The following is a 23,585-nucleotide window of genomic DNA, read 5'->3' as shown; positions in this document are numbered from 1 at the left end:
CCCCCCAGTGCCCTGCTGCCCCACGGCACGATGCCCTGGGTGCCCCCACACCCCCCATTGCCCAATAGTCCCCCCACACCCCTGATGCCCTGACACCCCCTGCTCCCCACAAGCCCCCGTGCTCCCCCCTGCCCCACGGCACCATGCCCCGGGTGCCCCCGCAGCCCCCTGCTCCCCCCAGCACCCCACGGCGCGACCCCCCCCCCGGCAGCCCCCGAGCCCTGCTGGAGCCGTGGGACGGACCTGGTCCCCCCGGCTGGGGCGGGGCCAGCGCGAGAGGCGGGGCCGAGCCGCCGAAATGGGCGGTGTTTATCAGGGAAGGGGGCGTGGCTTGCTGGCAAAGGGGTGTGACTGCTGCCGGGAGGGGCGTGGTTTGGGACTCAAATGAGGCGTGGCTGTCGCCGGCAGGGGCGTGGTTTGGTGGCTGCGGGGGTGTGACTGCTGCCGGGAGGGGCGTGGTTTGGGACTCAAATGAGGCGTGGCTGTCGCCGGCAGGGGCGTGGTTTGGTGGCTGCGGGGGTGTGACTGCTGCCGGGAGGGGCGTGGTTTGGGACTCAAATGAGGCGTGGCTGTCGCCGGCAGGGGCGTGGTTTGGTGGCTGCGGGGGTGTGACTGCTGCCGGGAGGGGCGTGGTTTGGGGATCAAAGGAGGCGTGGCTGTCCCGGGAGGGGCGTGGTTTGGTGGCTGCGGGGGCGTGGCTGCCGCCGGGAAGGGGCGTTCCGGGCGCTGGCTCCGCCCCCCTCCCCGCGGGCCCTTATAGCGGCTGGCGGCGGCGCCCCCCCGGCCCGGCCATGACCCTGCGGCGGAGGCGGCAGCTCCCGCCCGGGGAGGAGGCAGCGGCAGCGGCGGCCCCGGGCCTGGCGCGCCCCGGCCCCGCCGACGTTTACCGGGCGCTGGCGGCCGCCGGCGGCACCCTGCCCCGCGTGCGCAAGGTAGGGCGGTGCCTGCCGCGGGGGGCGGCGGCGGCGGGGAGGGGGGTCCCGTCGGGGCGCCCGGCAGAGCCCGCACCGGGCACCGGGCACGTCCCGCACCGGCGCCCTCGGGGGAAGCGGGAGCCGCTCCGGCACCGCGGCCCCCGACGGGGCCCGTGCGCAGAGGGAGGGGGAAGGGGGCAAGGAAACTTCCTCATCAGTGCGATGAGAGCGGCCGTTCTCGGCCGCACCCCCGCGCCGCCGGGCCGCCTTCCCCATCCGGCCTCGAAGGGGCGTCCGGGGACGAGGCGCCGCCGCTGCCGTCCTGCCCTGCGGTGCCGCCACCGCCTGCCCCGGCCTCCGCCACAATAAGGGGGATTGTTCAGGCCGAGAGGGCGATTCTGCATTTAAAAAAAAAAAAAAAAAAAAAAAAAAAAGAAAAGAAGAAGAAAGACTTTGTGGCGCGAACAGGGCGCCTCTGTCCCGGGGTCCCCACGGAGCTGCACGCGGGGCCCGGCGCGGCCTGACGACAGAGCGCGGGGCAGACGCGAGGGCCGCTCTCGCTGTGGATAAAAGCCTCCTTATGCCCCGGGGGGCCGCTGGATCGGTGCCGGCTGGGTGCCGGGTGCCAGGGTTGGACGGGGGCCGCGGGACGCCCCGTCCCGGCCATTCCCGGGGATGGAGGGGAAGGGGGGGGGGGGGGCCGCGCTCCGGGATGGAGCATCCCGCTAACGGCTCTTCTCCGCCGCAGGGCGCCGGGAGCCGGTGGCAGTCGCCGAGGGAGTCCCCGGAGGAGCACAGGTAGGGGCAGCCGGGCAGCGATCCGACGTCGTGCTGCCTGCGGCCGGATCCGCGCTCCGCTGGCGGCTGCCCCAGGCCCGGCCCTGGCTTCCGGCGACGCCGCGTTCCCGCGGAGCGGGGCCGTGCGAACAGCCGAGGCGCTGCCCCTCGGCCGCGGCCAGCCGGCAACCAGGAAGCCTCGAGGCCGCGGCTCTTGGAGCCCGGCACTTCCCGTCTCCGGCTCCGAAGGGCCGGGACGGCAGCGGAGCGAAGTCTATAAATCAAGCTTATTTTGCGCTTTAACCCAAAGCGGGGGAAAGCGGGTGGTTCGCTGTGGCGGAGGGCGCGGGTGTCGTGCCGAAGCGGCCCGGGGCCCCGCGGGGACCCTCGCGCGCGTGCGCCGGGGCAGGTTGCAGGGACGACCCCCCCCCCCCCCCGGCGCCGGGCTCGGGGCCAGCAGCGGCGCTTTCATCTGCGTCCGTGGCAAAAAAAAAAGAAAAAAAGAAAAATCCCCCGAACCTCAAAGCAGGGTTTAATTAGCAAAGTGCCAAGAGCCTCGGAGGGGCGGATGAGTCAGTGCGTGGCGCGCGGGAAGCGCTGGGGGGCCGCGGCGCGGGCGCGGGGGGCTCCGCCGTGCCCCTCACCCTGGCCTCCCGCAGGAGGGTGCTGACGCTGGAGAAGGCGGCGGAGGAGGCGTTCGGCTTCGAGATCCAGGTGAGCGCCCGGGGCCGCCCTGCCCGACACCTCGCTTTGCCTCCGGGGTATTTTTAAACCGTCTCCGAGCCGGGGTTTATTTTTAGCGGTGACGAAGCTGCCTGGTTACCGCAGCCTCCCCCGGCCATCGCGGCACCGAGGGCAGCCACGCGCCCCGGCCGGGGGGGTGCAGCCGCCCCACGGGGCTGGGGGGCCGCCCCGCACGGCCCGGCGGCGTGCAAACGCCGCTCAAACGCCCAAAATGCGGGGGGGGGTCCCTGGCACCCCTCACCCCGCGGCTCCTTTCAGACCTACGGGCTGCACCACCAGGAGAAGAACAGCGTGGAGATGTTCACCTTCGTGTGCCGGGTGCACGACGGCAGCCCGGCCGCCGCCGCCGGCCTCAAAGCCGGTGAGCGCATCCCCCCCCCCCCCCCCCCCCGGGACAGAGGGACCCAGGCGTCCGGGGCATCCCCGGGAGCCGCCCTCGGCTGAGCCTTGTCCCCGACGCTCTTGCAGGTGACACGATCACGGGGGTGAACGGGCTGAACGTGGAAGGTGTCCGGCACCGGGAGATTGTGGAGATCATCAAGAGCTCCGGTGACGTGCTCAGGTGAGACGGCCGGGCCGGGGGGGACCCGTCTCCGTCCCCATCCCCATCCCTGTCCCCATCCCCATCCCCGTCCCCTGCTCACGGGCTCTGTCCCGCAGGCTCGACACGCTCTACGGGACCTCGGTGCGGAGGGCCGAGCTGGAGGCCCGGCTGCAGTACCTCAAGGTGAGGTGGGAAGGGGGGGGGTCCCCATCCCCCTCCGCGGGGTCCCCGTCCCCTCCGCAGCATCCTCACCCCCTCCGTCCATCCCCCCCTGCAGCAAACCCTCTACGAGAAGTGGGGCGAGTACCGCTCGCTGATGGTGCAGGAGCAGCGGCTGGTGCGCGGTGAGTGGGGGGCGCCGGGGCGGGGGGGGGTTCCCGGGGCCGCCGGCAGCCCCCTGATGTGTCCCGTCCCCTGTCGCCCGTCCCCGCCAGGCGTGGTGGCCAAGGACCCCAGCATCTACGCCACGCTGGAGTCGCTGCGCTGGTGCCTGCGGGGCGCCGGGCTGCCCGGCGGCGGCGGTGGCAGCTCGCCCCGGCTCAGCGCCGGCAGCGACGACTCGCTCTACCAGACCTGCGTCTTCGACTCGGCCGAATCGCTGGAGGGCGACGGCGCCGGGGCTTTGCCGGCCCGGCCGGGCCTGAGCCGCAGCGCCAGCCTGCGGGGCGCCGGGGGGCTGCCCTGGACCCCCAGGGACTGCGCCGCCACCGCTGCCGCCCCCCGCAAGGGCAAACACAGCAGCTTCCGCCGGCGCCTGCTCAAGTTCATCCCGGGACTGAACCGCTCGCTGGAGGAGGAGGAGAGCCAGCTCTAGGGCGCCCGGCCCCGGACACTATTTATTTATTTATTGCAAGGGCTGAGCCCCGCGGTTGCGGGGTGAACGTTGCACCAAGACCCACGGGGCAGGGGTCGGGGTGCATCCTCGTCCCCCCTGCTGGGGACGGCTCCCGGCTCAGCCCCGCACGGAGGCGATCGCCCCGGGACGAGAAAGAGGAACGCGGCTGAGCCGGGCTGTGGACCCGCCCGGGGATTTTCCCCGGAAAAGCCACTGCTTTATCTCAGGAAACCTCGCCTTCCCCCCGTGCGTGCGGCGTCGCACAGCCACGGGGGGCCTGGCACCCCGGGGGGGGGGGGGTTGTACCGCGCCGGCGCCCTCCACGTCGCCCCAATACAGAGACTTTTTGCACTTGTGTGTGGCTGCGACTCGTGCGGGGCGGCGGGGAAGGGACGTGGGGCTGCCCTCCCCCCTCCTTGGCCTCTTGCATTTGGGGATGTTTTGCCCTCCAAAGGCAGAAAAAGCAGCTGTTACCCCCGAGCCCGGCCGGGGCCGTGGTGGTGCACGGGGTTCACCTGCCCTGGCTCCTGCCGAATCGCACCCCAAGGTAGGCAGGAGAGCAGGGGGGAGCAGGGCTGCACTGCGGTGCCAGCTCACTCGTGCAAACACAGATGCATGTGTGACCCCGCAGCATGCACATGCATGCACGTGCAGCCCCGCAGCATGCACACGTGCAGCCCCGCAGTGCGCCGGCTCCCTAATGCAAACACGGGAGCAGGGAGGAGGCTGCCGGTGCCAGGCTGCACGGTCCCCGCTCTGCTGTTTGCCCGCTCGGGGCAGTGTCCTGCCGCCCTGCTGGCCCCGCGAGGGGGAACCGGCGCTGGTTCTCGGTGACGCCTCCGTCCGCGGGTGCCACGTCCCCGGCCTCGGCGTCCCACCCACGACCGGAGGCTCCGGCGTTGCTGGGCTGCGGCCAGCCCCGCTTCCTGCCTCACTTCCTCCGGGAGCCTGCAAGCAGCTCGGAAAGCGGTTCCCACCCCGAGGCCTTCCTGCCGCGCTGGGGCCCGCGGCTGCGTGGGGGCCACGACGGAGCAGGACATGCTCCCGGGTACCCGCACCCTGCTCCGGCCGTGCCGCCTTGTCCCCAAATGCTGAGGAAGCAGCACCCAAAAGCCGGTGGGGTCTGCAGAGCCTCTCCGGGCTGAGCCAGGCCCCGCTGACCTTGCAGCGAGCTCCCACGGGTGCCGGCATTAGCCTTGCACTGCGGCCGCCGTTCCTTGCACGAGGGCTCCGTGCCAGCTCCGGGTGCAGCTGGGGGTCCCCGGCCAGTGCAGGGGCTGGGTAAGGCGCTGGGGCCAGGGGGACGGGGACAGGGCTAGCACCCCCCGGGCCTCAGTTTCCCCTCCAGCTTGTGCCAGGCCAGGCTGTTGCTGCATTTGCAAAGTCCTTGCAGGGAGCCCTGTGAGCTGCAGCCGAACCGGCCCCGGGGACCCAGGCGTCCTGCCTGCGTCCCGGCGGCGATGCCGCATGTGGCTCCATGCCTGGGGACCTGGCAGCGGCGCCGCTGCCCAGCAGGGTCCCGGCGGGGGCTGTCCCAGCTGGGAGAGCCCTGTGCCACGGGGAGCCCGGCCAGGGGGACGAGGCACGAGAGCTGGGGGGAGCGAGGGGTGCGCTGCAGGGCTGCGTGCATGTGCTCGGTGGGTTTGTATGCATGCACGTGCGTGTGCGTGTGCACGCTGCAGGGCTGCATGCGTGGGGGTGCATGTTCATAGAGCAGCGGTTGTGTGCGTGTGTGCGCCGCAGGGCTGTGGGTGCATGTACGTGCTGCAGGGCTGCGTGTGCATGCATGTGCCGCAGGATAGCGTGCGTGCATGCTGCGTGCGTGCCGCCGGGGGGTGTGCGCAGGGCCAGGCCAGCTCCGCGCCGCGCCGCGCTCATGCCTTGTCCCCGTTCCAGCGTGACTCTGCGCTTGGACATTTATGGTATGGGCTGCAGCCAGGCGCGCGCAGAGCCGGGCTCGCCAGCGCCCGTTGCCAGCGCCGGGGCACCCCGTCCCCGCGGCCCTGTCATGGGACCTCCCTGCAGCAGGTGCCACCCGCCGCCGGGCTATTTTTAGCCCCAACCCGAGCCTGCCGGGTGCCCCGCGCCGCCGGGGGGACGTGGCAAGCGGCGGGCGCAGGCCCCGGGGCGGCCAGGCACCGCGCGCCCAGACGGGGCCGGGTGCTCGGTGCAACGCCCCGGCCGCGCCAGCCTGTCATTACCGACAAATATAGGCCAGGTCCGGCGCGGGCGGCCTGTAATCACCCCCCCCGGCTGCCTTTAATTACACCGCAGGTAATTGGGGCCCCGTGGCCGCCCGACACCCACGCAGGGCGGCGGGCTCGGCCCGGGGGTGCTGCAGGCGGTCGGGGTCCCCGCGCGCCCTCGGCACCCGCCATCCCCTGCGCGTCAGACGGATCCGCCACGGCTCGTGTTTCCTCCTCGTCCAGATCCGGCCCCGCGGCCTCTCCAAGGCGACCAGTTGCCCAGAGCCACCAGCTCCAGACACAGTTAATCCGGCGCTTTGCTGGAGGCAACGGCACCGTTAACCCTGCGGGAACCGGCCGTGCCAGCGGTGACACATGCAAGCGGTGGGTGCCGGAGAGGCGGCGTCAGCGGGGCGCCGCGGCAGGGTGGTGGGTGCGAGGGCTGAGCCCCCGTCCGGCCCCGGCTGAGCGCCCGTCCGGCCCCAGCTGTGCCCTGGCTCCGGCACCCGGTTTGCTCCCAGTCGGGCACCTGCTGTTCCCGGGCCCGGCACCGGCGAGGCACCGGCTGGGCCCCCGCTCCCGCACCGGCCGCAGCCCCGTTCGGCACCGGCCGCAGCCCCCGGCAGGTGCCGGCGCCCCCCCCCCATCCCGCCGCGGCCCCGGCGCCCGCGCAGCCGGGGGATCCCCCGGGGCGGCCCCGCGCGCGGGTCCCGGTGATGCCGCCGGGATTCCGGGGACGTCAGCGGCCCGGCGTGACGTCACGGGGCCCCCGCTCGGGCGGGCGGCGGCGGCGGCGCGCGGATGGGGCAGCGCGGCGGCGGCGGCGGCGGCGGCGGCGGCGGCGGCGGCGGCGGCGGCGGCGGCGGCGGCCCGGGCCGGGCGCGGGGAGCGGGGAGACGGCGGCGGCGGCGGCGGCGGCAGAGGAGCCGGGAGCCGGCGGCAGCGAGGTAACGGGCGGCGGGGAGGGGGCGGTGGCGCTGCCCGGCCCCGGTGGGCGTGCACACCCGGTGACCGTGGGCTCCTGGTGGCCGTGCATCCCCGGTGACCGTTCACCCCCGGTGGCTCTGCAGCCCGCGGTGACCGTGCACCCTCCCGGCAACCGTGCATCCTCCCGGTGGCAGTGCACCCCCCAGTGGCCACGGGCTCTCAGTGGCCGTGTGCCCTCCCGGTGACTGTGGGCTCCCGGTGGCTGTGCACCCCCTCGGTGATCCTGCACCCCCCCGGGCAGCTGAGCACCCTCCCAGTGACCGTGCACCTTCCCGGTGGCCGTGGGCGCCGGTTCCCCTCCTTGCAGGTTGGGGTGTCCCCTTGCAGAGGGACCGTGGCTCCCCCGGGCCCCCCCGGCGTTGCCAGCCCCGGCCTGGCCCCTCGCCCTGGGCGCCGGGTGTGGGGGGCTGCGCAGCGCGGTGCTGCCCCTCCTGCCCCCGCGCCAGCCCCGCTCGCCGCGCGCCCCTGGGGGCTGCAGCTCCTGCCGGGCACCGGGGCCGGCAGCCTGCCCCGGGGAGGGGGGGGGACTCGGAGGAGTCCTGGCTCACCGTGATGCTCCGGGGGCTGTGGAGGCCCCCGGCACCTAGCGGCTAACGTGCTCGCTGCCCCGGCCTGTCCCATGCCACCACGTGCCCGGCCCTGCGGCTTGAGCCCGTCGCTGCTCTGTCCCCAGCGTGGCAGCAGGCCAGGCGGCCGCTCCTGCTCCCTGGCATTGCCGGGGTCTGGCGTTGCAGAGGGTCCCGCATTTTGGCCGGCATCACGGGGTCTGGCATTGCCGGGGTCTGGCGTTGCAGAGGGTCCCACGTTTTGGCCGGCATCACGGGGTCTGGCATTGCCGGGGTCTGGCGTTGCAGAGGGTCCCGCATTTTGGCTGGCCTTGCAGGCTGTGGCCTTGCAGGGAGCCGGCGCTGCGCGGGGGCGAGCACCTGCGGGTCCGCGCGCCGAGCTGGCCCGGTGCCCCGGGAGGCCGAGCCACGGCCGGCCCCGCGGGGATTTGGCAAGCGAAGCTGCCGGAGAGAGTTGGCGCAGCCCAGGGCCGTGGGGGCCCGCGGGAGGCCCCGGCGAGGCCAGCGCGGGGCGAACCAAGCTGTCCCAGGACCCGGCTCCCGAACCTCCGCGGCGCGGCACCACGGAGCCCCCGGCGCCCCGGGGTGCCCTTGGCCGACTGCGTGCCAGGCAGCGGGGCGCTGAGCCCGGATCCTCCCAGCCAGCGTTTCGGAGCCGGACGGCCGCTCGCTCCAGGCTTGCTTCCCTGGCCCGGCAGCGGCGCGGGCTTTACCCACGGCTGAGCTCATCTTTCCAAACCGCCGGCTGTTTTCCTGGCCGAGGCAGCGCACCGGGGCGGCCGCCAGCAGACACGAATGTTTCCATCGCCCTGGCCAGGACCGTTCCCGCTCGGAGGCTGCTCGGCCAGGCGCTCGCTCCGGCCCCGCCGCCGCCTTCCCCAGCCGCCCACCGCCCACCGATGCCCCTGGGCTCTCCGGGGCCGGGATCGCCCGTTTCGGGGCGCCCGCTGCACCGCGGGCCCTCAGCCCTCGCGGGATGCATCCCAGCGGATCCGGTGACCTACATTCCCGGCCGCGCTCTCCGGGGGCTTGGCTCCTCCCTGGGCCGCTCCCAGCGGGCTCCGAGCCCGGCGATATATTTAGCCGCTGCCTATTCCAGGCCTCTGCGCTCGCCCCTCACCTCCGGCCCAGCTTTCCCGGGGTCTTTTCCTTCTTTCCCGAGGCCGGGCTGGGCTTCCCTGGGTGCAGGCCGGCGCGAGCGCGGCTCCCGCCCGCGGTTGCCTTCCCGGCCCCGCGTCCCGGGAGAGCTGCCAGGAACTCGGCACAAACATGTAATAAAAACGCAGCTCGTTACGCAGTTGCTTTTATAAACGTGAGCGCTTAAACAACTCCAGGGCCCGGGCTAAAAATATTTTAACAATAGGAAAATGCATAAATCTTTCCAGCCGCTGACTTATCAGCGACGTTTATTTCTGGCCCTGAAATCCCCAGTTCTGTCTGCCGGACTCGCCGGGCCGGGCCAGGCCGGGCCGGGCGGGGGGAGGCGACCGGGGCGGGGAGGACGCCGCGGCCCCGGGGGGACGTGCTGGGCGCGGGGTGGCACCGCGGGGAGCCCCGGGGGGAGCCTGGCAGGGCACCGGGCTGCCGGCACCACGGGAACCGGCACCGCGGGCACCGGGGTACCGGCACCACGGGAACTGGCACCGTGGGAACCGGGGTACCAGCTCTGGGAGGGCACCGGGCTGCCGGCACCACGGGAACCGGCACTGCGGGAACCGGGGTACCGGCACTGGGAGGGCACTGGGGTGCCGGCACCACGGGAACTGGCACTGCGGGAACCGGGGTACCGGCACTGGGAGGGCACTGGGGTGCCGGCACTGTGGGAACCAGCACCGTGGGAATTGGGGTACTGGCACTGGGGTACCAGTACTGGGGGGAACTGGGGGTACTGGCACTGGGGGGAATGGGGATACCAGCAGTGGGAGAGCACCACAGGAACTGGCACTGTGGGAACTGGGGTACCGGCACTGGGGGAAACTGGGGGTACTGGAAGTGGGGGGAACTGGGATACCAGCAACGGGAGGGCACTGGGGTATCGGCACTGGGAGGACACCGCGGGAACCAGCATGTGGGAACTGGGGTACCGGCACTGGGGGAAACTGGGGGTACTGGCACTGGGGGGAATGGGGATACCGGGAATGGGAGGGCAGCGGGGTACCGGCACTGGGGATACTGGCACCGGGAGGGACTGGGGACACCGGTGCTGCAGGGAACCGGGCGTACCAGCACCAGCAGAGCACTGGGGGGAACCGGGCATACCGGGACCGGGGGGGCACCGGGCACACTGGAACTGGGAGGACACCGGGGGAAGCACTGGGAGGAAGCGGGAATACCGGAACCGGGAGAACACCGGGGGGACACGGGGCGTACGGCCCCGGGAGGCAAGCGGGGAAGCCGGACGGAGCAGGAGCAGGAGCAGGAGCAGGAGCAGGAGCAGGAGCAGGAGCAGGAGCAGGAGCAGGAGCAGGAGCAGGAGCAGGAGCAGGAGCGCGGCCGCCGGTGCCGGTTCCCCCGGGAGGCCCCAGGCCCGGGAGGGGGGGGGGGGAAGGGGGGGAGGGGGCGCCCGGGCTATTTTTAGCCGGGGGCCGCGGGGCTATTTATAGGCGCCGCCGCCGCGGGGCCTGCGTCAATGGAACCCCGCGTGCGTCACCGGCCGCGGCCCCCCGCGCGCCGCCGCCCCCCCGCCGCCGCCGGAACCGCCCGCCCCCCCGCGCCTTCTATGGGGCGCGCGCGTGCGTCACGGGGCCCCCGCGCGCCGCCCCGCCCCCGCCGCCTGCGTCACCGAGCCCTTAAGAGAAAGTAGTGGCGGGGGCCGGCGAGCCCCGGCGGGCGCTCGGTGCGCGGCGGCGGCGGCGAGCGCGGCAGCGGCACCGGGTACGGAGCGGCGCGTCCCGGGGGGAGCGGGCGCCGTGCAAGGTGCATGGGGGGGGGGGCTCGGTGGCACCGCGGGGGGGTGCAAGGCACCGGGGGGAGCGGGCGCTGTGCAAGGTGCATGGGAGGTGGATGTCCCGGTGACACCGGGAGCGGTGCAAGGCACCGGGGGGAGCGGGCGCCGTGTAAGGTCCATGGGGGGGGAGTGTGTCCTGGTGGCAGCGGGACGGAGTGGCTCGGTGGCATCGCGGGGGGGTGCAAGGCACCGGGGGGAGCGGGTGCCGTGCAAGGTGCATGGGGGGGTGGTGTCCCGGTGACACCGGGGGCGGTGCAAGGCACCGGGGGGAGCGGGCGCTGTGTAAGGTCCATGGGGGGGGGGGGTGTCCCGGTGACACCGGGGGCGGTGCAAGGCACCGGGGGGAGCGGGCGCCGTGCAAGGTGCATGGGGGGGTCCCGGTGGCACCGGGACGGAGTGGCTCGGTGGCATCGCGGGGGGGTGCAAGGCACCGGGGGGAGCGGGTGCCGTGCAAGGTGCATGGGGGGGTCCCGGTGGCACCGGGACGGAGTGGCTCGGTGGCATCGCGGGGGGGTGCAAGGCACCGGGGGGAGCGGGTGCCGTGCAAGGTGCATGGGGGGGTGGTGTCCCGGTGACACCGGGGGCGGTGCAAGGCACCGGGGGGAGCGGGCGCTGTGTAAGGTCCATGGGGGGGGGGGTGTCCCGGTGACACCGGGGGCGGTGCAAGGCACCGGGGGGAGCGGGCGCCGTGCAAGGTGCATGGGGGGGTCCCGGTGGCACCGGGACGGAGTGGCTCGGTGGCATCGCGGGGGGGTGCAAGGCACCGGGGGGGAGCGGGCGCCGTGCAAGGTGTCCCGGTGCGGCCGGGGGTGGGATGTCCCGGTAGCCCCGGGGAGGGACGGTGCGAAGCACCGCGGGGAGCGGGCGCCGTGCAAGGTGCCGTGCAAGGTGCACGGAGCGCGCTGTCCCGGGGGCAGCCGGGGCCGCGTGCAGCGGCGGGGGGAGGCACCGGCGCGGGCGCCTCTCGGGACGGGGCCCCGGTGCCCCCGGGGCTGGGGGCGTCCGTGGGGCACGGGAGCCACTTGCAGCGTCCGGATCGGCAGCGGGCCGGGCCCCGGGGAGACGCCGGCGGCTCCGGGGGGCCCCAGCTGCGGCCTGGGGCGGGCGGCAGAGCCGGGGCGCATGAGGGGGTGAAGCCGTCCCGAAACGGGGTGCTGCCCCCCCGCCCTGGCAGAGCCGCACCGTGGCCCCGGAGCGGCTGCCGGCAGCCGACGTGCCCGGGCTCGGAGCAGGCTGCGAGGCCAGTGGGTGCCGAGTGGGCACCATCGTGCAAGGGGCATCGCCGAGGGGGCATCGCCGTGCAAGGGGCACTGCGGCAGTAGCAATGGGGGTATCGCCACGCCAGGGGCACCGTGGGCATTGCAATGCGGGCATTGCTGCGGGGGTATTGCCATGCAAGGGGCGCCGCGGGCATTGCCACGTACGTGGCACCATGGGCATTGCACCGCGGGCATTGCTGCGGGGGTATTGCCACGCCAGGGGCACCGCGGGTGTTGCAACGCGGGCATTGCTGTGGGGGTATCACCTTGCCAGGGGCACCACAGGCATTGCAACGTGGACATTGCCACGCACGTGGCACCGCGGGCATTGCCGCAGGAGTGTTGTCGTGCGAGGAGCGCCACGGGCATTGCCGCGGGGCTGTCGCTGCGCACCCATCGCTGCAGGCACTGCCGCGCGGGCAGGCCCCCCGGCAGGCGTTTTTGGCCCTGCCACGCAGCAGGTGCAGCGGCGGCCGGGCGCCGGCAGCGTTCCCCTGCACTGCCGGACGCTCGCGCTGCCGCCACCACCGCCCTCGGGCCGGGCCCGGTGCCAGGGGTGGCCGCCAGCCCGCCCGCGCGGGCACCCTGCTCCCGCGCCTGCACCCTGCTCCTGCGCCCGCACGCAGCCCGTCGCGTGGCACCTGCAGCAAATGCACCCGTCCACGGGCACCCTGGTGCGTCCCCATGGTTGCACCGGGTGGGATTTTATAGTGGGGGGGGGGGGGCGATGCCACAAGGTGCCACAGCCCCAGGGTCAAGCCGGGAAGGGCAAAAGCATTTGAGTAAGCAAAGAGCGAGGAACGGTGCCCGGGTGCTTGGCATGCGCTGCGCCGCGGCGGCGCTGATTTACAGCCGGAGCATTTGCGGAGCTGCCGGTGAGGCCGAGCGTGCCACGGGCGCCCGCAGCCTGGCCCGGCCCGGCCCGGCAGGCGCAGGTGGTTGGGCCCTTGCCCGGGGGACTCGGGGCCAGGCCTGTCGCTGGGCACGTCCCGAGCTCGCGCCTTCCCTTGCAGAAATTCACGCCTCTCCCCGCACACACACACCCCGAGCCCTTTGCACGCGCCGGCGTTGCAAACCCCGCCGGCGCGGTTTGGCCCCGGCCGGGCGAAGCCTCCGCTGCGGCGAGGGGGGCGGCGGGGACGCCCGGCCGGGGCAGCCCTGCCGCCGGGGCTGCGCACGTGGGTATTTTTCAATGCCGGCGGCGGGGCGGGTGTCAGCTTTCCGGAGGCAGCGGCGCAGCTCCCGGGACTTGGCGCGGGGGCCGGCCTGGCACGGGCGCCCGGCGGTGCTGGCGCTGGCGCTGGGGGCCGGGCGCGACGTGACCTTTAAAGGTCCGCGATATGAATTACACTATCGTCTTGTCACGGGGGCTTGGCTTTCAGCTGGGACTCCTGTTACGGGGGAGACCTGCACCCCCCCGGGGCGGGCAGGGGGCCGCGGGGCTCCTCTCCCCCCCCCCACCCCGGCTGCGGGCGCTTTCCCACCGAGCCCCCAAAATCCCAGGGCTGAGCCCCGAGGGGCCGCGTGCCGCGGCTTCGCAGCCCGGCTTCCCCGGCCGGGGCCGGGGCCAGGGCTCGGGAATCCGCCGGGCACATTCCTGCCTCCTTGCCTTTCGCCGCTTTGCTAACCCAGCGTTTTGGGCAATGTCCTTTCCGCCCATTGGCTGCGCCGTGACCTTTCCCGGGGACGGCAACGGCGGCGGCAGCGGCTCCGTGGCTCACCGGCCGCCTCCGCTGCATCCCGCCGTCCCCCCTGCCCGGGGGAAACCCCTTTTCCTGGCTCAGCCGGTGGGTTTTGCCCATTCCCTGCCCGCCGGCGGGAGCGTCGCATCCCTTCGGCCTCTTGCACGAGGGGGTGATTCCCACGGCGGTGCAGAGACCGCCCCAACTCATTCCATGCACGCAGCACCCAGGCGTCCCATGCAGCACAGAGGTTCCCGCGGCCGGTGGCAGCGGTGCAAAGACCTCCCCAACTCGCTGTGTGCTTGCAGCACCACGGTGCACGGAGGTTCCCGCGGCAGTGGTGCAGAGACCTCCCCAACTCGCTCCGTGCACGCAGCACCCGGGTGTCCCGTGGCGCGCGGCGGCGGCAGTGGGGGGGGGTGGCGAGCGGCTCGGCCGCGGCCCGCCGTGACGCCCCGCTCCCCCCCGCAGCGATGCCCTGCATCCAGGCGCAGTATGGCACCGCGTCGTCCGGCGCCGGCCCCGGCGAGCGCTACCCCGCCGACCTGCTGAGCCCCGACGCCGGCGGCGGCGGCAGCGGCAAGTTCCCGGCGGATTCGGCCGGCGCCGACCTGGCGGCCGCCCCGGCTCTGCCCAGCTTCAGCACCTTCATGGAGAGCTACGCCGGCGAGTTCGACGCCTTCCTCTACCAGCTGCCGGCCGGCGCCCAGCCCGCCGCCTTCAAGCTGGAGGACTTCCAGGTGTACGGCTGCTACCCCGGCGCCTTCGGCTCCCAGCTGGACGAGACCCTGTCGTCCAGCGGCTCGGACTATTACGGCAGCCCCTGCTCCGTGCCCTCGCCCTCCACCCCGGGCTTCCCGCCGGCCCCGGCGCCGGCGTGGGAAAGCTCCTTCGGCGCCTACTCGCCGCCGCAGAGCTACGAGGCCGGGCGGTGCTGGGCCGAGGCGGGCGCCAAGGGCGGCGGGTGCCAACCCTCCTTCTTCGCCTTCGGGACGGCGGCGCCCGGCCCCGGCGCTGCCCCCGGCCCGCCGAAGGTGCAGCCGCCGCCGGCGCCGCCGGACGCCTTGGCGCTGGCGCAGGGCTCGCCGGGGGGCTTTGGCGGGCTGCCGCTGGCGCCGGCCTCGCCGCTGCTGGAGCCGCCGGCGCCCGGCAAGACGCGGAGCGCCGGGGCCGGCGAGGGCCGCTGCGCCGTGTGCGGCGACAACGCCTCCTGCCAGCACTACGGCGTGCGCACCTGCGAGGGCTGCAAGGGCTTCTTCAAGGTGAGGGCGCCGGGATGCTCGCGGCGTGCCGTGCGCGGGGATGCCGCGGCGCCCCGGCTCGGCGGGGAGGGAGCCCGGCGTGGCGCGGCGCCGGATGCCGTGACGAAAGCGGCGGCAGCGGGGGACACAGAAGGGCTTTTGTCGGCGGCCGCCCCGGCGCGGCGCCCCGGGCTGAGGCTCGCTTCCCCGCTCGCAGCGCACGGTGCAGAAGAACGCCAAGTACATCTGCCTGGCCAACAAAGACTGCCCTGTGGACAAGCGGCGCAGGAACCGCTGCCAGTTCTGCCGCTTCCAGAAGTGCCTGGCCGTGGGCATGGTCAAAGAAGGTACGGCGGCGCCCCGCCGGCCGGGGGCCCCCTCCTCGCGCGGGGTTTGGGGGGGGGGGGGAGATGGGACGTCCGCGCGCTGGGGTTTGCAGCCACCCTGCCCTTCGGCAAGCTCTGCCCCGTGCCCAGTGTCACGCCTGTCCCAGGGAGCGGTGCTGAGAACGGCCAAACTCGTTGCATGCCCAAACTCTTTGCAAACGTAGAGTCATCGCATGGCCAGACTCTTTGCAAAGCCGGATTCATTGCATGGCCGAACTCGTTGCAAAGCCAAACTCGTTGCAAAGCCAAAGTCATTACATGGCCCAACTCGTTGCAAAGCTGAACTCATTGCACGGCCAAACTCGTTGCACAGCCGTGTCGGGGGCGGGGGGGGGGGGGGGTCCCTGTGGCCACGATGTGCCCCATCCTCACGCCGCCTCCTGCCCGCAGTGGTCCGGACTGACAGCCTGAAGGGCCGCCGAGGCCGGCTGCCCTCGAAGCCGAAGCAGCCGCAGGACGCGTCGCCCGTCAGCCTCATCACCTCGCTGGTGCGGGCGCACATCGACTCCGTCCCCAGCGCCACCAAGCTCGACTACTCCAAGGTAGGACGGGTGTCCCCGGCCACCGCGGGCTGCCCCATGGCAGGGGGGGGGACCGGCGGGCCCCTGACCCCGTGCCCGTCCCCGCGGCGGCAGTTCCAGGAGTCGGTGCCGTGCCAGTTCGAGAAGGAGGACTCGGTGGACGTGCAGCAGTTCTACGACCTGCTCACCGGCTCCATGGACGTCATCCGCAAGTGGGCCGAGAAGATCCAGGGCTTCGCCGAGCTGCCCCGCGAGGACCAGGACCTGCTGCTGGAGTCCGCCTTCCTGGAGCTCTTCATCCTGCGCCTGGCGTACCGGTGAGACGGGGCGGGTGGCGGGCGGCAGGCGGGGAGGCCCCGCGGCGGCCCCGGCGCTGACGCCGCGCCGCCCCGCAGCTCCAAGCCCGAGGAAGGCAAGCTCATCTTCTGCAACGGCGTGGTGCTGCACCGCCTGCAGTGCGTGCGGGGCTTCGGCGACTGGATCGACGCCATCCTCGAGTTCTCGCAGAGCCTGCACCGCCTCAACGTCGACGTGCCCTCCTTTTCCTGCCTCGCCGCCCTCGTCATCATCACGGGTGAGCAGGGCAGGGGGGTTCTGCGCTGCTGCATTGGTCCCAGTCCCATCCCCACCGCTGCATCGGTCCCCATCCCTGTCCCTGCCATTGCACCAGTCCTGGTCCCCGTCCCTGCTGTTGCATTGGTCCCGGTCCCCACCGTGACATTGCATCGGTCCTGGTCCCTGTCCCCACCACACCATCGCATTGGTCCCCATCTCGCCGTTGCATTGGTCCTGGTCCCCACCACGCTGCTGCACCAGTCCTTGTCCCCATCCTGCTGTTGCATCGGTCCCCATCCTGCTGTTGCATCATTCCCTGCTGTGCCATTGCATCGGTCCCTGTCCCTGTTGCACCGGTCCCTGTCCCCATCATGCCATTGCACCTGTCCCTGTTGCATCGGTCCCCGTCACTGCCATTGCATCAGTCCCCGTCTCCACCCCTGCCGTTGCACCCGTCCCCGTCTGCGCCGTTGCATCGGTGCCCGTGCCCGCGGCGGCTCACGGCTCCGGCTCCCCGCGCAGACCGCCACGGGCTGAAGGAGCCGAAGCGGGTGGAGGAGCTGCAGAACCGCATCGTGAGCTGCCTCAAGGACCACGCGGCGGCGGCAGCGGCGGGGGCTGAGCCCGGCCGCCCCGGCGGCCTCTCCAAGCTGCTGGGCAAGCTGCCCGAGCTGCGCACCCTCTGCACCCAGGGCCTCCAGCGCATCTTCTACCTGAAGCTGGAGGACCTGGTGCCGCCGCCCCCCATCGTCGACAAGATCTTCATGGACACGCTGCCCTTCTGAGCCGCAGCCGCAGCCGCATCCGCAGCCGCATCCGCCCCGGCATCGCCCGGGCCCCCCCGCACACCCCCCCCCCCTTTCCACGTGCCTTGCGGGTGCCCGGCGCAGACGCACAACGGCCCCGGTGCCGGCACCGTCCTCCCGCGGCCGATCCCCCGCCGGGGCAGCGCCGGCACCGCTCTCCCTCTTTCTTTCCTATATTTTTTTTTAAACTGTAAAAATACCAGCGTTGTAAATACCGGGAGCTCGGCCCTGTACATAGAGCGCGGGAGAGGCCGGGCGAGGGCGCGATGAGCCTGGCCGCCCCCCCCAGCTGCCTCCCTCTCCTTTTTTTTGTTTTTTTTTTGTTTTTTGGCCTTTTTCTGTATATAAACTTGTACGTAAAAACTGACAGCAACCAAAAAAATCGACATTTATATTTGTGTATTCCCCCCCACACTTTGGGTTTACCCTACGGGACTCCCTCCCCTCCGCCCTCTTCCCCCGATTAATATATTCTATATTTAATATATTGAAATTTGGAAGAAAGCTGGTGGCTGGCCCTGACTCTGCGCCGCGGGGGGGGGCGGCACCTGCGGGTGCCCCGGGCCCGGTGCTGGCCGCCGCGCGGCTCCGGTTGCAGCGGCCGGGAACAGCGCGGAGCCACACGTCGCCCACGCCGCGGCCCCGCTGCCCTTGAACCCGCGCTCACCCCGCGGCCCCGCACCTGTCGCCCGCCTGATTTATCCTCCCCAAAATAACCTGGGAAGTGGCCGCCGCTCCCCCCTCGTGCACCAAGGCCCCGGCGCTTTGCAAAGCCCCCGGCTCCCCGTGCAGCGTGCACCAAGGCCCCGGAGCTTTGCAAAACCCCCGGCTCCCCATGCACTGTGCACCAAGGCCCCGGCGCTTTGCAAAGCCCCCGGCTCCCCGTGCAGCGTGCGCCGAGGCCCCGGCGCTTTGCAAAACCTCCGGCTCCCCGTGCAGCGTGCGCCGAGGCCCCAGCGCTTTGCAAAGCCCCCGGCTCCCCGTGCACCGCGGGGCAAGGCCACGGCACCTTGCAACCGTCTTGCAACGCTGTGGAAGAGGAGAAGGACCAGAGCCGGGGACACCGCGGGGGGGGACGGCCCGGTCCCCGTGCCCCAGGGCTGTCCCCTTCCTCCCGCCGCGCTGCCAGGGCCGGCCTGGCCGCAGCACAAACGTTGCCGGAGCCACCGAAGGCCGGTGCGGAACAAGGGGCGCATTGAGGCCGGCGGGGACGGGCACAACAAGGCGCCTCTGTCCCCGCCGGCCCGGCGCGCCCGGCCCCGCACAATAGTCAAAGGGGTCTGACGCAGCCGGGCGGCTCCCGCGTGCCGCACGCGCTTCCCTGCGGGGGCTCCGGAGGTCCTCGTTCACGGGGCACTGCCGCGGGGACATTGCACGGGGACAGGGCCACTGCATGGGTGGACATGGGGTGGGGGTTGCGTAGGGACATTGCATGGGGACATTGCACAGGATGGACACAGGGAGGGGGCCGCATGGGGACAGTGCATGGGGACATTGCATGGGGACAGGGACATTGCATGGGGATATTGCACAGGATGGACACAGGGAGGGGGCCGCATGGGGACATTGCATAGGGACATTGCATGGGGACATTGCACCGGGATGCTGCATGCAGTAGGCAAAGGGAGGGGGCCGCATGGGGACATTGCATAGGGACATTGCACGGGGACATTGCACGGGGACAGGGACATTGCATGGGGACATTGCAGGGGGCTGGCAGGGGGCCACATGGGGACATTGCATAGGGACATTGCACGGGAACATTGCACGGGGACGGGATATTGCATGGGGTGGACACAGGGTGGGGGCTGCATGGGGACATTTCATGGGGACAGGGACATTGCATGGGGACATTGCAGGGGGCTGGCAGGGGGCCACCTGGGGACATTGCATGGGGACATTGCACAGGGACAGGGCAGCGTCCTGCACAGGGACACGTCCTGGGCAGCAGGGGGCTGGCACTTGCTCCCCCCTCCCCAAAGCACAGGGACGCCTGGGCTGTGTGGGGCTGGGGACAGCATCAATGGGACAACCTCCGCCCCCGCCGTCCCCGTCCCTGTCCCCGTCCTGTCCCTCGGTGGGGACCTGGGGGCGAGGAGCCGATCATGCCAGCCCGGCTGGTAAAAATAGCCGCGGGGCAGGCGGCAGCGCTCGGAGCAGGGCTGGAGCCACGGGGCTCTGCCAGGGCCGCGGGGCACGATGCCACGGCCGGGCTGGGCCCCCCCGTCCCTGTGTCCCCATGTCCCCATGTCCCCACGGCCCTCACATCCCCGTGTCCCCATGTCCCTCTGTCCCCATGTCCCTTGTGTCCCTCTGTTCCCATGCTCCTGGCCCTCGTGGCCCCATGTTCCCCATGTCCCTCTGTCCCCCAGGACCCCTGGACCAGTGTCCCCCTGTCCTGTATGCCCATGTCCCCCTTTCCCCGTGTCCCTATGTCCCAATGTCCCCTGTCCTGTTCCCTGTCCCGCATCCCCAGGCTCCATGTCCCTGATCCCAATGTCCCTTGCCCCCTGTTGCCATGTCCCCCATGTCCCGGGACACGGGACTCCGGGGGTCACCGGGGTCACCGGGGTCACCGCGGTCGGGTCACCGAGGTCACCGGGGTCGCCGCGGGGGGTCACTAGCGGTCACCGGCGCCCCGCCGCCCGCCGCGGTGCAGTACCGCCGCGGGGCCTTCAGCCCAGGGGGCAGTGTGCTCCCGAGCGCTCTCCTCCCCGGAAGTGGGGCGCTCTGCGCCGCGGGCGGCTCAGCTCTGTGGCTGCTCCTTGCCGGAACGAACCAAGTGGAGGCCGCCGGCGGGGGGGGGACGCTCCCGGGGCCGGGGCGGGTTTCTACCGCCGAGGCCACGCCGAGGCCTGGACAGGCATCAACTGGGCAGAATAATCATGGAGAGAAGCGTCGGGGGGCGGCAACGCGATCGGAGGAGGAGACGAGTCCCCCTTTCGGTACATGGTGTATCCCGACCCCCCTACCCAGATGAGCTGTCCCACTCCCCCCCGGGCTCCAGTCGGACGGTCGGTTCCGGGCGGTGAGTGCGGGCGGCGCCGGCGGCAGGTGAGGGACCGGGACGCCTGGGTCCCTCGGGGGGGTCTGGGGGGGGACCGGGACGCCTGGGTCCCTCGGGGGAGGGGGGCCGGGACGCCTGGGGCCATCGGAGGGGGTTTTGGGGGGGGGCAGGACGCCTGGGTCCCCTGGGGGGGGGATGGGAGGGGGAACGGGACGCCTGGGGCCTTCGGGAGGGGACTGGGGGGGGGCAGGACGCCTGGGTCCCTGGAGGGGGGTGATGGGCCGGGACGCCTGGGCCCCTCGGAGGGGACTGTGGGGGGGGGGGTCGGGACACCTGGGTCCCTGATGGGAGAGGAGTAGGGGGATGGGATGGGCCGGGCCCGGACGCCTGGGTCCCCCAAGGTGGGGGGGGGGTAGAGGGCCGTCGCCCACCGTGGCCCGGGCAGGGGCAGAGCCACCCCCCAGCGCTGCCCTTGCTGCCCCACAGGACCCGCGGTCGGAGCCGTCGCCGCCATGAACTGCCGCGCGGAGGTGCTGGAGGTGTCGGTGGAGGGCCGACAGGTGGAGGAGGCCATGCTGGCCGTGCTCCACACCGTCCTGCTCCACCGCAGCACCGGCAAGTTCCACTACAAGAAGGAGGGCACCTACTCCATCGGCACCGTGGGCACCCAGGACGTGGACTGCGACTTCATCGACTTCGCCTACGTGCGGGTCTCCTCCGAGGAGCTGGACCGGGCCCTGCGCAAGGCCGTCGGGGAGTTCAAGGTAACGCGCGCTCGGGCACGTGCCCAGAGCTCTCCGGGGATGTCCTGGGGCACGGCTGAGCAGTGGGGAAGGGAGCCGGGTGGCCTGCAAGCGGGCAGGGTCTGCTGAGCCAGCTCCACATGGGCTGTGCCCTGTCTTTGCCATCAGATAGTCCCCCTGACCATCTCTGCTGGCTTTGTGGTGCCCCAGCTGCACGTTGGCCTGGAGCTGCGTGCTGCCGGAATGAATACCCAGAGCCTCACAGCTCCCTCCGCAAGGCTGCAGCCCCCCTGAGCACGGCTCTCCGCTCTCTCGGCAGGACGCGCTGCGCAACTCGGGCAGCGACGGCATGGGGCAGATCTCCCTGGAGTTCTACCAGAAGAAGAAGTCGCGCTGGCCCTTCTCGGACGAGTGCATCCCCTGGGAGCTGTGGACCATCAAGGTGAACGTGGTGAACCTGGCCAACGAGCAGGAGAGGCAGATCTGCCGGGAGAAGGTGGGTGAGAAGCTGTGCGAGAAGATCATCAACATCGTCGAGGTGATGAACCGCCACGAGTACCTGCCCAAGATGCCCACCCAGTCGGAGGTGGACAACGTCTTCGACACCAGCCTGAAGGACGTGCAGCCTTACCTGTACAAGATCTCCTACCAGATCACGGACTCCCTGGGCACCTCGGTCACCACCACCATGCGGCGGCTCATCAAGGACACGCTGGCTCTGTAGAGTGGGGTGCTGGGACAGGTACTGCTGAGGCAGCTTTCCTCCTGCATGGCAGGGGGGAGCACCTCTGCGTCACCCCCGTGGCTCTTTGGGCCAGCGTCTCTGCTTAGATCCTTCTTCCCTCTCTAAAAAGCCTCTGCAAGGAGCTGAACTTGGCCCATTCCTTGACTGTGGGTTGCTGCTGGTTTGGGGCAGGTGCCCCACTGCATTGGCCGAGGCGGCCTTCCCTCGCCTCGTCCCATGGAACTGGCTCTCCGGCTCCGAGGTCTGCATCCTGCGTTGGATGAGTCGCCGCGAGCTCCCCGGGGCAGGACCTGCCACTCGGCGCGAGCAGCTCTGCACGTCTGCGGCACCCGGCAGCGGCTCGGCGCTGTGACCTGAGCTGGGCCTCGTGCCCGGAGAGCGGCGACGGCCTCGCTGGGAACCGCGGGATTAAATACCCCCTTTCTGTGCCTGCTGCCAGCCGGGGCGAAACGCCTCCCGCGCCTTTCCTCTGTCCCGGCTGGGCCAGCCGGCGTTACAGCCTCCCCACCGTGGCCCAGGCGTGTGCCGCAGGGAGGATCCTGCGCCCGAGAAAGCAGCGGTTGGAGGGGAGAGGAGGTGTCCGCGCCTTGTCCCCTCCCAGCTCTTCCCCTTCAGTTTGGACTAGGGCTTTGGGAGCTGGAGCTGGGTGTTTCGAAGACGCTGTGCTAAACCGACCTGGGTGTTCCCTCCAGCTCCGCTCGGCACGGGCAGCACAAGCCAGGACCCTCGTTGGGGCGCGTCCTTGCGCCCATCGTGGGCGGGTGAAGCGCCCAAGTCATACCTGGTGGCACTGCCCCGTCCCTGGGGCTGAGGCGCTTCCCTTGGGGGCCTGGAGAAGAGTCTGGGGGCTTCCTCTGGGACAGTAATAAAGTTATTTCCAGGCGGGAGCCTTGTCCCTTTTCTGCTGGAGTCGCATCATGTCCTGGCTGTCGCTGGGGGCCGGGACAGGCGTCCGTGGGATGGGGAGGAGGTGGGCGACAAGACTGAGCTTGGAGGAGCCTGGCTGCGTGTCCGTGGGGCCGTTGAGGGGCTGGGCTTGGCCGTATCCCGCTGCCGGAGCGGAGCTGCCAGCATGCAAGGGAGGGGGGAGCGGTGTCGGATACTGGGCAGCACCCGCTGGCTGCTTTCATGCAGAAAAAGCCCCGGCTGCCCGTTGCGGGCGACGCCGCGCTGGGCTTCGGCTCCTCTCCTGGCGGAGGCGCTGCCAGCCCCCGGGGAGGCCGCTCCCTGCGGCGAGGGGGGCGCCGCGGGCGGCTGAGGCTGGCGGGGCTGCGCGACGACGGTTCCTGACATCACTTAAACCCTCCCCGTCTGTCGCTGACCCGCAGCCGCCACCCTGCGCGCCGCCACTTCGCTCCAGGCAGCCCCCGAGGAGGAGGAGGAGGAGGAGGAGGAGGGGGATGAACAGCACCTTGGCGGCCCCCTCCCTGCAGACGGCTGATGGGGCGGCTGCGGGCAGCCAGCCCCTTGCCGAGGCGTTCCGGATCGCCGTCCTCTGCCTCACCGTCGCCTTCGGCATCTTCTTCCTCGGCTGCAACCTGCTGGTCAAGCTGGAGAGCCTGGTGGCCCAGCTGGCGTGGGAGCGGCGGGCCTCCCGCGACGCCGAGGTGGCGGCCGAGGGCACCTAGCGCCGGGGAGGCCGGAGGGGAGACGGAGTCAGATGGAAGGAGAGGAACGCTGTTGCGAGGAGCGTCCCCTCTCCGGCGCTGATCCGCGCTGAGCCGACTGTGTGCGGCGGCCCTGGGGGGCCTCCCCCTCCCGGCTTCTTGTCCGGACGCATTAAAAGGCAACAGGCACCAGCGGAGCTGCTGCGGGGCTGGGGGGGGGGCACGAGGGGAGGTCAGGGCACCCCAAAATGCCACGGGTAAAGCCCCCAGGACCCCAGCGTCCAGCCCCATCACTGCACTGCGTCGCGGAGGGGGATGATCCTGGGGACCAATCCCTTCTGTGTCGTGCTGGGCACTGTTCCGGCCCTGGGGACCCCAAACTGCCCCCCCAGCTCGCCGGACACCCCAGGATGGGTGCTGTCACCCTGGCTGGTGCCCATGGGGTGCTGAACCGCGGTGCAGGGGCTTGGCGGTGCCGCTAATCCCACCAAGAGGATTAAAGGAAACTTTTATTCCCCGTTTTACAGCTAATC

At 71.8% G+C, this 23,585-nt stretch overlaps 3 protein-coding genes across 4 annotated transcripts; all 3 read left to right on the top strand.

Annotated features, from left to right (window-relative positions):
* Positions 1–791: 791 nt before the first annotated feature.
* TAMALIN (trafficking regulator and scaffold protein tamalin) lies at positions 792–4,157 on the top strand. The gene is made up of 8 exons (XM_067314252.1): positions 792–932; positions 1,663–1,712; positions 2,351–2,405; positions 2,694–2,796; positions 2,904–2,997; positions 3,096–3,162; positions 3,257–3,323; positions 3,414–4,157. The coding sequence occupies exons 1-8, from the start codon at positions 792–794 to the stop codon at positions 3,791–3,793; spliced, it is 957 nt and encodes a 318-aa protein (XP_067170353.1). The 3' UTR covers positions 3,794–4,157.
* A 6,216-nt stretch (positions 4,158–10,373) lies between these two features.
* On the top strand, positions 10,374–17,274 carry NR4A1 (nuclear receptor subfamily 4 group A member 1). 2 transcript variants are annotated; one of them, XM_067314243.1, is made up of 7 exons: positions 10,374–10,427; positions 13,913–14,703; positions 14,900–15,029; positions 15,459–15,610; positions 15,704–15,906; positions 15,985–16,163; positions 16,667–17,274. In XM_067314243.1, exons 2-7 carry the CDS (start codon positions 13,915–13,917, stop codon positions 16,927–16,929), a joined length of 1,716 nt encoding a protein of 571 aa, XP_067170344.1. In that variant the 5' UTR covers positions 10,374–10,427; positions 13,913–13,914; the 3' UTR covers positions 16,930–17,274. The 2 variants fall into 2 exon arrangements, with proteins under 2 accessions (XP_067170344.1, XP_067170343.1); XM_067314242.1 differs by lacking the exon at positions 10,374–10,427 and having other exon boundaries at positions 13,236–14,703.
* A 2,673-nt stretch (positions 17,275–19,947) lies between these two features.
* Positions 19,948–22,345, top strand: ATG101 (autophagy related 101). The gene is made up of 3 exons (XM_067314256.1): positions 19,948–20,004; positions 20,444–20,721; positions 21,020–22,345. The coding sequence occupies exons 2-3, from the start codon at positions 20,470–20,472 to the stop codon at positions 21,422–21,424; spliced, it is 657 nt and encodes a 218-aa protein (XP_067170357.1). The 5' UTR covers positions 19,948–20,004; positions 20,444–20,469; the 3' UTR covers positions 21,425–22,345.
* Positions 22,346–23,585: the final 1,240 nt, after the last annotated feature.

The sequence above is a fragment of the Apteryx mantelli genome, chromosome 33 (genome assembly GCF_036417845.1).
Source record: "Apteryx mantelli isolate bAptMan1 chromosome 33, bAptMan1.hap1, whole genome shotgun sequence".
NCBI lineage: Eukaryota > Metazoa > Chordata > Aves > Apterygiformes > Apterygidae > Apteryx > Apteryx mantelli.
Note: the sequence above shows the minus strand (reverse complement) of the source record. Positions and strands in the feature narration are given on the sequence as shown.

Excerpts from the sequence above, each read along its gene's own strand:
- TAMALIN (XM_067314252.1), top strand. The coding sequence starts at position 792 with ATGACCCTGCGGCGGAGGCGGCAGCTCCCGCCCGGGGAGGAGGCAGCG. Across the intron at positions 933-1,662 it reads CCCTGCCCCGCGTGCGCAAG|GGCGCCGGGAGCCGGTGGCA; the intron begins GTAGGGCGGTGC and ends TCTCCGCCGCAG. Across the intron at positions 2,797-2,903 it reads CGCCGCCGGCCTCAAAGCCG|GTGACACGATCACGGGGGTG; the intron begins GTGAGCGCATCC and ends ACGCTCTTGCAG.
- NR4A1 (XM_067314243.1), top strand. The coding sequence starts at position 13,915 with ATGCCCTGCATCCAGGCGCAGTATGGCACCGCGTCGTCCGGCGCCGGC. Across the intron at positions 14,704-14,899 it reads GCTGCAAGGGCTTCTTCAAG|CGCACGGTGCAGAAGAACGC; the intron begins GTGAGGGCGCCG and ends CCCCGCTCGCAG. Across the intron at positions 15,907-15,984 it reads ATCCTGCGCCTGGCGTACCG|CTCCAAGCCCGAGGAAGGCA; the intron begins GTGAGACGGGGC and ends GCCGCCCCGCAG.
- ATG101 (XM_067314256.1), top strand. The coding sequence starts at position 20,470 with ATGAACTGCCGCGCGGAGGTGCTGGAGGTGTCGGTGGAGGGCCGACAG. Across the intron at positions 20,722-21,019 it reads AGGCCGTCGGGGAGTTCAAG|GACGCGCTGCGCAACTCGGG; the intron begins GTAACGCGCGCT and ends CTCTCTCGGCAG.